Source organism: Blennius ocellaris (genome assembly GCF_963422515.1).
Source record: "Blennius ocellaris genome assembly, chromosome: 7".
In the NCBI taxonomy this organism is placed as follows: Eukaryota; Metazoa; Chordata; class Actinopteri; order Blenniiformes; family Blenniidae; genus Blennius; species Blennius ocellaris.
This window is the reverse complement of record NC_137656.1, coordinates 520,210-532,302: the sequence shown is the minus strand read 5'-3', so window position 1 is coordinate 532,302 and position 12,093 is coordinate 520,210. Positions and strand designations below refer to the sequence as shown.

Sequence of the window (12,093 nt, the reverse complement as noted above, 5' to 3'; positions counted from 1 at the left end):
ACGGGCAGGCGCAGAAAAAAAGAAAAAAGAAAGAAGACAATGGAGGCCCCTCTCATCCTGACCCAGCCCTTCTGGACACGGAGCTCCAGGGAGCCGTCGCAACACAAGACCGAAAGAACAGACCGTCCTGTCACAGCGAGGTTACTCCAGAGCAGCACACTCCACTCCCCGTCGCCCTGTCAGCGCTACGCTACGCTACACTAGCAGAGCGGCGGGTGTCAGCATGAAGAGTCTCAGGTTGCGCGGCGGTAATTCAGGTCAAAATTTGCATCGCTTTTGCATTTTCTGTTTCATCCTTTTTGGACGCGATGTAGTTGGCGTGGCAGACCACTAGTCGGCGCTGTAGTGGAACCACACACACACACACATGCAGTAGCACACGGGACATTCTCGTGGACAGACCATCAAGTTGGATCGTGGTTGCGGTGACTTGTCAAAATAGAAGCGCCAAGTCCCAGGAGAATATGGACCGAACATGGTTCTGATTGGCTCTACTGAACTAGTCACCGGGCCGTGGTAACGTGCAGTCGTTGCCACGGTCGTTACTTTTTGAAACTTGTTCAACTTTTTTCTACTTTTTCAACTGTTTGACACTTTTTCAACTTTTTCAACTGTTTCAACTGTTTGAAACTTTTCAACTTTTTCAACTGTTTCAACTTTTTGAAACTTTTCAACTTTTTCTTCTTTTTCAACTGTATGACACTTTTTCAACTATTTGACACTTTTTCAACTTTTTGAAACTTTTTCTACTTTTTCCAACTTTTTCAACTTTTTGAAACTTTTTCAACTTTTTGAAACTTTTTCAACTGTTTGACACTTTTTCAACTTTTTCAACTGTTTCAACTTTTTGAAACTTTTCAACTTTTTCCAACTGTTTCAACTTTTTGAAACTTTTCAACTTTTTCTTCTTTTTCAACTGTTTGACACTTTTTCAACTATTTGACACTTTTTCAACTGTTTCAACTTTTTGAAACTCGTTCAACTTTTTCCAACTTTTTCTACATTTTTCTACTTTTTTCTACTTTTTCAACTGTTTGACACTTTTTCAACTTTTTCAAACTTTTCAACTTTTTCAACTTTTTTCTACTTTTTCAACTGTGACACTTTTTCAACTATTTGACACTTTTTTAACTGTTTCAACTTTTTGAAACTTTTTCTACTTTTTTCAACTTTTTCAACTGTTTGACACTTTTTCATTCCCACTGTTTCCATGGAGATGGACATCGCTATAAAAAAAATATTTTTTTTTTTTTTGTCTTATTTTAAAAGGCAGTCCAGATTTGGCCCAGAGGCCACATGTTCACCTCTAATCTGCTCTTGAGGACGACAGTTTACAGCGTTCTGTATCTCTGTCGGTCACCGTATCTTCAGGTTTTTATTTTTAGATTATTATGACTAACATTACTTCAATTCTATTCCGTGTGTGTTTGAGTTGTTTACTCACTATGGCAACTCGCTACGTTTACTTCTGTTGACAGAAGTAGATCTGGACCAGGGTTGCCAGATAAAATCCACACACCTCAATAAAAACCAGCCCAAATCTGGAGAATATGGACCGAACATGGTTCTGATTGTCTCTACTGAGTTACCGGGCCGTGGGAACATGCAGTCATGGTTTTTCCACCGTCAACAGTCTTTATTTTTGCCCGTCGACAAACCCCCCCCCCCCCCCCGAGTGTTTCCGAAAAGTTCCATCATTGGAGCCGTTTCCAAAAAGTTGCGTTTTCAGGGGCTCTGAACACCGTTGTCGTCGACAGTTGAACAACTTTAAAAGTTTTCGTGTGTGTGTGTGTGTATATAAGACCGACTCTAAGTAGATCAAACGGAAGACTGTTGAGCCCTGATTTTGAAAGTAGAACTTGAGAAGAGGTCACTGATAGCCGTAATCTCTGTCCTCGTTCTCGTCCTCCAATAAAACACCTTCATCGGTTCCTTCCCGCTCGTTTCCTCGGATACAAACAAAGCTGGCGGCTTCGGTCCAGCTCAGAGCTGCAGGCGACGCCGTCCTTTGATCTTCTGATGCGAAAGCTGGCCGCCACACGGTCGTCCAACCTGGGAACTTCTACAGAATATAAACAATGTCCCGCATCTTCACTTTGTGTTTTGATTGAACTACAAAGTCCTTTAAGAGTTTCTGCCAGTGCTTGACGGTAGTTTAGTCACAGTTCATAGACGTCGTGAGACTTTAGCTTTGATGAAATCTGAAGAATGTGTTGTTGTTTTTTCTTCGCCGGCTCAGAATGTGATGACTTTGCAAAGGGGAAAGAATTCCGTCATTTCAAAACCGCCACATGGGGAACCCGCGATTTCCTCCAGACAACAACGACCTCTGCCTTATATGGTCGTGTTTTCTTTGTACTTCACCGCGGGCATTGTTGGCGTCCGTCGCAAACAGCCTCCGCGACAGGAAGGATCGCCCAGCTGGTCGCCCGTCCCCGTGAGGTCTGAATTGTTTCGTTTGGGACGTTGATGGACGGTTCCAATGCGCGTTAGACTCAAAGCGTGAGGCCTTGGCACCCCCCCCCCTCCCCTCCCCCAACATGCAACGCTCTTTGCTTTACTGTGAATCTCTTCTCATTGTAGTAATGAAAGTTTTCTCACATCAAACAATTTCCTTCATCGTTCAATGGATTAGTTTTTATTTTATTTGAAGTGTTAATGACATGATGCATAATAACTTCCATAGTGTGAGACAACAGCAAATGTTACTATTGGATTATTAAAATTTATGTAAGTTCGGCATTCCATTACGCAAAACAGATTTGTTTTTTTATCGTCCCGTTTAAGTTCATTAAAAAATATCATGTGTAAAACTTGCGGAAAAATGGTGTGCGCCTTTTGAGTTCAACGCTCCGTCTCCATGGAAACGGGGTAAAAATGAAACATTTTGAAAATGTTACATCGCTTTGGGGGGAAAAACACTACGTTTATAACATGTATCAACTCCGTCTCCATGGAAACGGGGTAAAAACGAAACATTTTGAAAACGCTACATCGCGTTGGGGGGAAAAAACACTACATTTATGACATGTAGCAACTCCGTCTCCATGGACACTGGGTAAAAACGAAACATTTTGAAAACGCTACATCGCTTTGGGGGGAAAAACACTACATTTATAACATGTATCAACTCCGTCTCCATGGAAACGGGGTTAAAAACGCAAACGCCGTGGCACCCCCCCCCCCCCCATCCATGGCACTTTGGCCCGTCCAACAACAACAACACAGTGACATCTGTCCAAGGCAACGCCAGATTCCAGGAATCCTTCTGCCGTGAGCAACGCGTTTTCGTTTCTCTCTCCTTTCCTGTTGGACGTCATGAGCGAGTCCCCGCCATTCCTTCCTCCGTACCGACGGGGCCTCAGCGGGGAAAACCATGAGTCAGACAGGCCGGCGGCTTTTAAGGAAAACTCTGTGACTGCAGCTTCCTGCAGTCGTCCCTTCCTCATGCGTTTGACCCTCTTCCTGATTGGTCCTCACATCATCGCACAAGCCGCTGACCTTTTGCCTCGTCCTCGCCGCCGGTCGGCCGGCCGCCTCCGACACCTGGAAGTTAGGCCGCAGGGGATCTCAGTTATCGTGCACTAAGTATGTTCCACCATGTTTTGTATTTCACGAGTTAAAGCGGTGGATCAACGAGCAACTTGAGGTTCTGGAGTCTCCGGTTGAATTTCACTTCTTATAGAAGCTGCATGGAGCTTCAGTGTTCTTTGATCAGGTTTAGATCAAAGGAGAGCAGTGGAAATGATGATCTGCCAAAATATCAACAGGAGGAGGAAGAAGGTCGTCCGTACGACACTGGCAACTTCATCACCAGCAACTTCATCAGCAGCAGCAACTTCATCATCAGCAACTTCATCACCAGCAGCAACTTCATCACCAGCAACTTCATCAGCAGCAGCAACTTCATCATCAGCAACTTCATCACCAGCAGCAACTTCATCACCAGCAACTTCATCAGCAGCAGCAACTTCATCATCAGCAACTTCATCACCAGCAGCAACTTCATCACCAGCAGCAACTTCATCACCGGCAACTTCATCACCAGCAACTTCCTCACCAGCAGCAACTTCATCACTGGCAACTTAATCACCAGCAACTATATCACTAGCAGCAACTTCATCACCAGCAACTATATCACTAGCAGCAACTTCATCACCAGCAACTATATCACTAGCAGCAACTTCATGATCAGCAGCAACTTCATCACCAGCAGCAACTTCATCATCAGCAACTTCATCACCAGCAACTTCATCACCTCAATCAGACAACAGAGTTAGCCCAATGTCGCTTGGTAGTTTACCGCTCACTCGCTGCTAGCATGTAGCTCAACACGTAACTCTGACGTGTGCTACATGCTACATGCTAAAGAGTTTCAGGCTCGCACACCAGCGGTGCTACATGCTACATGCTCATATCCTGGCATGCTAACTACACTGTTTCTCAACATCCTTTTTAAACCATTACCACACAAACTTTTCTTAAATAATAAATTAAATAATACGAAAACAATGAGTGTTCAGGCGTTGTGTGGGCGGAGCCTAACTGGCCAACGCGCCTTTATGAAATCCACGTAGCGGCTGAAACACTGAGAAGATCGAGGATCAGGACCTTTAGAGCAAATAACGCTGAATCAGCCATTTATTATTTTCTTTAAAGTCACTACTGAGCACACTTTATACAATCATCTAATAAAAAGTTTATTGACTCTGTATATTCCTGCTAGTTCATTGTTCTGTTTTGTTGTTGTGCTTCATTGTTTACACACTTTGACACTGCGGTTGCGTCGTGCCTCTGCCTCTTCAGGTACGTCAAGTCACTTTATTCGTGCCCTGGAGGCGCGACTGAACTCCACCGAGTCCACCGAGTTCACCGAGTTCACCGAGTACGACGTGAACATATAAAACAGGCGAGGCACAAAGATTCCCATCTGAGCCGCCTGCTTTTTGGGGGTTTTGTTTTTTCGTTCACCAATTCTAAACAAATCGTGTGACTGTGACTCCGGTTGGCGATTCGCTAAACGAAAAATGTCCCATTCAAAGAAATGTTCACTTTTTTTTATTTTTCCTTGGTGCAGCGACCAGTGACAATTATTACATTTTAATTTTTATTGTGTATTTATTTAGAATTTTATTTATTTTTTAAATTTTTATTTTTTTTATTTTTTTATTTTTTTATTTTCATATAGGTATTTATTTAGAATTTTATTTATTCATTTATATTTTTATTTATTGTTTATATTTTTATTCATTTATTTATTTAGATTTTATTTAGAATTGTATTTATTTATTTTGATTTTTATTTATTTATGTATGTATTTATTTATTTAGAATTGTATTTATTTATTCATTTTTTTTTTTTATTTATGTATGTATTTATTTAGAATCGTATTTACTCATTTATATTTGTATTTATTTATTGTTCATATTTTTATTCATTTATTTATTTATTTATCTGTGGTTTGTATGCGTATATTTGACCAACTTTTCAAAAAAAAAACTGCGTGTTTAGCGTTAGCGTCGACGTGAGCTAGCGGGCTATCGTGACAGCGACGCTAGCTCGGCTCCGCAAACAAAAGCAGCGCTCTACCGGGCGTAGCTCTAGTTTATCTATTCAATTAAAACTTTATGTCTGTAGCAACAAACACGACAGACACTTCAGATCTGGAACGTTACAAATGATTCACTTAAACGTGTTTTTTTTTTGTCTTTAGTTTGATCGTAAACTAAGTCGTCAAAATAGGAAACGTCTATTTGGGGGGAGGAGGGGGGGGGGAGGGGGACACACACACACACTCAGGCTGATGACTCGACCTTTGACACACTTCAGCTCATTTCCCAGAATTCCGTTTGTTTTGTGGCGACGGCGGTTAAACAGTCGGTGAATCATGAATTCTGAATAATATATATTTTTTTAAAAGCCGTCCTTTAGCAGCTAGCGCTGGCCGCTGTGTTTCCACGGCGTTTCCTCCAGATAAGCCGCGGCTCGTTCGATGGCCCGTAAATAGAACCTCGTCTTTTCGGCAAGCGAGTTTCCAGGAAAAGATTTTTGCCGGCAGAATTTATGACCTGAAACCTGAAAAGCTAAATTTAAAACGCGAAGCGTTTGTTTTTTGTTAGTGCGAGACGAGCCAGAGCGTTACTTCCTCCAACGCTCTCGTCAGACGAGCCTCGGGCCTTTGGTGTTGCTGTGGGGTTTTTTTTTTTTTTTTTTTTTTTTTTACGACGGGATCTTAAAGCCAAACGCTGAGTAATCCTAAGCACCGTGTGCAGCTCATGCTTTAGTCCCTCCATCAGACCTCGGTTTGAACCGGTCTGCACTGGAACTGAGCGGGCTGCCACTCCCTGCACTGTAATCACTAATCAACCCCCCCCCTCTTCCTCTTCCTCCTCCTCCTCCTCTTCCTCCTCCTCCTCTTTATCTGAGGCACACCGGCCGTGTTTATAAAGAGAAGGGGGAAAAAAAAAGAGAGAGAGAGAGAGAAAACCTGATATTCCGCCCCGAGCAGCAGGGACGGGGTTTGTTGTGGCTTGTGAGAACCAGAAGCAGCCGGTTCCTCGTGAACGGGATCCTTTTGTTGACGCTCGTCCTCGCGTGAACGAGTCCCGGAGGACGAGGAGCCACGCAGACGGCTAACACCGCAGCTTTTAACCCTTCGCGTTCACTCACAACTCACTGGTTCTTCATATTTAAATTGGAATGTGTGTTTTTGTTTTTTGTTTCCCTCCCTTTGAGCCTGTTTGATCAAATAAACGCATAAAACTGCTGCTGGTTCTTAATATTTCATTGTAGCATGTGTTTTTTGTTTTTTTTTAAACATCTGGTTTGCAGTGTTTTTACAATAAATTCAGTAAAGTTTAGTTTCTTTATTTTGCCCTCCCTCCTTGTTTCCCCCCCCCCCATTTTTTTTATTCCACATTCAAACACATTAATAAAACGACGTTCAGCAAAAAAATAAATACAAATTGAACGCGTTACATTTTAAATAAAATAAATCTAAATAAAAAAAGACGAAGTAGATTCATTCGGGAATCAATCAATGCGCATTATATTTGAATTAAGAACAATTCTATTCTATTATGAGTATTTCTACACACAGGCCAAGTTATTTCCAGGCCAACAATTCTGCGTAGAGATTGAATGTAGAACAAAGAATCCTCCTTCCGTCCTGGAATCTTCATCCATTTCTTTCCGGACTAACGGCTGATCGCTGATTTATAAAAGGGGAAACGCGCCTCTGACAGGATTTGCTGTGTTTGCGTCTCGCTGCCTTGGCTTTTTGAAAGCGGCGGATAATTGGCGCCGCTCCAGGACGTCTGACAACGTTCAGCACAGTCACACCACTGCAGTCACGTGGCGCCTCGGCGCCGCCGCCGCCGCGCCTCCGGACGCTGGAGTTTCCCTCGAAATGTCCAATTACCTGCTCCGCGGCGCTCGCTGGGGCTTCGCCCGCCGCCACGGCGAAGGTTTTCGCGGCGTTGTCGGCGAGAACAGCTGCTCCGCGTGGAAACAAACAACACTGCGGAGTGACGGGACGTCCACACCACGAAGACTAACCCTGAGACAAAGAGCACATAGAAATCTAGAGGTAGATCCTCATCATAAACCAGGAAATAACTCTAGTGCTATAGGTCTATGGCCCTGCGCCTCCTGCTGCTAGCGTCAGTAGCTTCTAGTTCTATAGGTCTATAGCCCTGTGCCTCCTGCTGCTAACGTCAGTAGCTTCTAGTTCTATAGGTCTATGGCCCTGCTCCTGCTGATAGCGGATTAGCTTCTAGTTCTATAGGTCTATGGCCCTGCTCCTCCTGCTGCTAGCGTCTTAGCTTCTAGTTCTATAGGCCTATGGCCCTGCGCCTCCTGCTGCTAGCATCAGTAGATTCTAGTTCTATAGTTCTATGGCCCTGCTGCTTGTGTCAGCAGTGGCTTCTAGTTCTATAGGTCTATGGCCCTGCTCCTCCTGCTGCAAGCGTCTTAGCTTCTAGTTCTATAGGTCTATGGCCTTGCTCCTCCTGCTGCTAGCGTCAGTAGCTTCTAGTTCTATAGGTCTATGGCCCTGCGCCTCCTGCTGCTAGCATCAGTAGATTCTAGTTCTATAGTTCTATGGCCCTGCTGCTTGTGTCAGCAGCAGCTTCTAGTTCTATAGGTCTATGGCCTTGCGCCTCCTGCTGCTAGCGTCAGTAGCTTCTAGTTCTATAGGTCTATGACCCTGTTCCTCCTGCTGCTAGCATCTTAGCTTCTAGTTCTATAGGTCTATGACCCTGTGCCTCCTGCTGATAGCGGCTTAGCTTCTAGTTCTATAGGTCTATGACCCTGTGTCTCCTGCTGCTAGCGTCAGTAGCTTCTAGTTCTATAGGTCTATGGCCCTGCTGCTTGTGTCAGCAGTAGCTTCTAGTTCTATAGGTCTATGGCCCTGCGCCTCCTGCTGCTAGTGTCAGTAGCTTCTAGTTCTATAGGTCTATGGCCCTGCGCCTCCTGCTGCTAGCGTCTTAGCTTCTAGTTCTATAGGTCTATGGCCCTGCGCCTCCTGCTGCTAGCGTCAGTAGCTTCTAGTTCTATAGGTCTATGGCCCTGCTCCTCCTGCTGCTAGCGTCAGTAGCTTCTAGTTCTATAGGTCTATGGCCCTGCGCCTCCTGCTGCTAGCGTCAGTAGCTTCTAGTTCTATAGGTCTATGGCCCTGCGCCTCCTGCTGCTAGCGTCTTAGCTTCTAGTTCTATATGTCTATGACCCTGCTCCTCCTGCTGCTAGTAGCTTCTAGTTCTATTGCAAAACATTGGTCAAATACATGCATAACAAATAAATAAACAAACAAACAAACAAACAAACAAATACAGGCAGACAAAGCATCATCACTGGCGAAGGTAAAAACAACGACCGGCTTTGATCTCTTTGCTGGACTCGTCTTCATCTCGTACATGCTGATGAGCTTGTGTTTATTGTTTATTGTTTATTAGTACATGAGAGGTCATGTTGTGTGTATTCCATGTTTTCTTTCTCTATTTCACCGAAGTGAAGTCCAGAACGTCTCGAGGCTCCAGACGGAACTGATGCAGTGTGAAAAACGTTCAAAACGGCGCTTTTGGTGGTAAAGGTCACAGACCCCCCCCCCCCCGCCCCCGCCCCCCCTTTCCCTCCGGGCCTATAGAGGTCACCTGACCGTCTGCAGCGAGTAATTGCCCCCCCTCACCCCCCCTCACCCCCCGGCTCGTGAGCACCTGCGAGGCTGAGCTCCACGTCTTTCCTCGGCACATGCGAGAAGCGCCTCAGTCCGGTGACGTCACGCAAGAACAACAAGCCAGGGAACTGGTTTGAGCCGGCAGAGGGAGTATCAGGCCGGGCGTGTGTGTGTGTGTGTGTGTGTGTGTGTGTGTGTGTGTGTGTGTGTGTGTGTGTGTGTGTGTGTGTGTGTGTGTGTGTGTGTGTGTGTGTGTGTGTGTGTGTGTGTGTGTGTGTGTGTGTGTGTGTGTGTGTGTGTGTGTATAAAGTGTGTAGACTCTCAATAGAACAGACTTCAGACGTTGCAGGAATAAAGGTTCACTTCTGCTTTTAAAAAAATAAAAATATATTTGTTTGCTTGTTTGTTTATTTCTTTCAGGCGAAGGCAAAGAATCACAGAGCGACGGAGGAAAAGCCTCGTAATGCTACTTAGTCGGAGGCTTTATGTGAAGAGCAGGATGATTAAACAGACTCCCGAACACGTTGAGCCTCCACCCCCCCTCCACCCCCCCCTCCCTCCACCTCCCTCCACCTCCCTGTCAACTCACCCTGAGCCAAACTGGATCTGGCCGGTCTGCAGGGAGGCGCAGTGTGAGAGGGAAACCCGATGATGAAGGTTAACCACATCCCTCCTCCTCCTCCTCCTCCTCCTCCTCCTCAGTTCCTCTATTCACAGCGGGGCGCCGCTCCTTTGTTTCCCCGTCTTTCACCGAGAAACAGACCCTAATCCCAGATTACATGACTCAGCAGTTCCACCCAAGTCGTAGTAAAAGAAAAGCAGCGGGCGCAGCTGGAAGGAATCGAACCCGCGACTCTTGCTTGGCCTCCTGCTGCTGCTGCTGCCCGGGGGGACCGGGGGGGGGGGGGGGGGGGGGGGGGGCTTCCCCGGCCTGTGAGCAGCACTGAGCCCCCCCCCCCCCCTCCCCTCCTCCTACTGTATTACTTTAGTTCTCAAATCAGTGTTTTTTCGTCACGTGACCCTGTGAAAACTGTAAATATTGACGTTTGACGTCTCGTGTTTCTACAAATGTTTATATTTATGAGCATCAGTGTCAATCTGGTGTTGTTGTCCTTTGTTCTTTTCTTATAATCTATCATACCGCTGTCTGTTTGTTGTTGTTAGCGTTCACTCGTGTTTGTTTGTTTGTTTTTAAATGGACCTCAGAGGCTGAAACAACGAAGTGAAGGTGGATTTCGACGCGCGTTGAATTTCTACACCTGTAATAAAACACGATTTGACTCTCGGTGACGTCAGGTGAACAGATGTCAATAGATCAAAGTGAAAGAAGGCACAAAGAGCAGGTTCGTGTTCGGTATACAATGAAATAATTTATTTAGAAAAAAAAACAAAATCATTTTTTGAAACAAAAAAACAAAAACGAGGAAGAAAATATAAAACGGTTTGTTCGTGACAATAAAAACACATTAGTGGCCACTAATGCAAAGAGTTTGAAAAAAAGACAAGGCATGTAGTTCAGGACAGGCATTCACGGAGTTCATCGGCACTGTTCGAGTCTGACGCGCGCACGCGCAGCGGCGGCGGCGGCGCTTTATTAAGGTGCTTCACGGTCACGCGTCCACACGATTCAAGTCAGAGGAGAAGAAAGGAATGGGGGTTTTGTTTTGTTTTTTTGTCTTTTAGGGGTTGGGGGGGTTAATTCCCTTCGTTATTCCCACTCAGCTCCGGACTGCTCGCCTCCGTCCTCGAGGCGACAGAGAGTTTATTCAGTGCGCGTCGCGCGCGGCGCGGCGCGGCGCTGCGGGGGGTCGCACGCCCGCGCCCCCCCCCCCCGACTGGACGTGCGCTCTTTCCTCCCGCACCTGACGGACGCCACCCGCTCCTCCGGGGGGGGGGCTTTAACCTGGGGAGGGGGGCGACCGAGGCCGTGTCCGGCGGGACCATCGAGCCGGTCACATCGGAGCGTTTTATCACGCGCGGCTCCCGGTGGAGAGGGAGAGAGAGAGAGAGAGGGTGGGGGGGTGGGGAGGGGGAGAGAGGGGGGGAGGGAGCCGGCGAAGGAAGAACCGCAACCGGCCGCCACTCTGGCGGCTCAGCGCAGCTTGAGCAGCTGCCGCAGCATCCCGGCGATCTGCAGGAACTTGTCCTTCTTGCGCTGCTTCAGCGCCATGAGCGCGCGCGACCTCTCGTCCGGGTCCTGCGTGTAGGAGAAGATGCTGCGCACGCGCTCCTCCGCCTTCATGTCGCCCGTCTTCTGGAAGAGGCGCATCAGCGCGTCCTGGTTCACGTCCTCGAAGATGTTGGCCGCCGCCTTCTTGCGCTGCGCCGTGGCGAACCTGTTGCCGTGCGCCGCGGGGCTGACGCGGCGGCACTCGGAGGACACGTAGGAGGACATGTCTCCCCCGCGGGTCTCCGTCCTCTGCTGCTGCTGCGGCTGCTGCTGCGGCTGCTGTGGCGGAGGGTCGCTTCGTCCGCGGCGCGCGCGAGCTGCGTCGCTCTCGTTGCGCAACAGTTGCGAGCGGTGCGGCTCCCTGAGCGGTTGTGTGGCGCTCCGGACGAGCGCGCGCGCTATTTATTCACCGCGGCGCGGACCGGGCGCAAGGTCCGTGCCGGGATTCTCCTCTGGCTTTCACGGGGCGTGACGTCAGCAGTCGCGAAGCAGGAGAGAAGCGCCGCCTTCTGCGCGAGCTGATGAAAGGCCAAAAGGGGCTTGCAGGAAAAATGTCGCTCCTGCACGCGAGGAGCGACAACAAAACACGAAAACACGAGTAAACAACTGTCGCTGCAACGTCAACAGAACATGCATTTAATAGAAACGTAAATAAGGCACGAGTTTGCAACGTTTTGCATTTATTATGACGTAAACCTGCAATGCAAAACTCGTTATTGGTTAAAAAAAAAACATAGAGATATTTATCTAA

The 12,093-nt window shown here is 47.0% G+C and overlaps 1 protein-coding gene across 1 annotated transcript; it reads right to left on the bottom strand.

The window, feature by feature from the left end:
* Positions 1–10,522: 10,522 nt before the first annotated feature.
* tcima (transcriptional and immune response regulator a) lies at positions 10,523–11,705 on the bottom strand. The gene has a single exon (XM_080498992.1). The coding sequence runs from the start codon at positions 11,565–11,567 to the stop codon at positions 11,265–11,267; it is 303 nt and encodes a 100-aa protein (XP_080355118.1). The 5' UTR covers positions 11,568–11,705; the 3' UTR covers positions 10,523–11,264.
* Between the last annotated feature and the right edge of the window lie 388 nt (positions 11,706–12,093).

What these genes read in the sequence shown, in the direction of transcription:
- tcima (XM_080498992.1), bottom strand. Translation starts at nt 11,567, where the DNA reads ATGTCCTCCTACGTGTCCTCCGAGTGCCGCCGCGTCAGCCCCGCGGCG.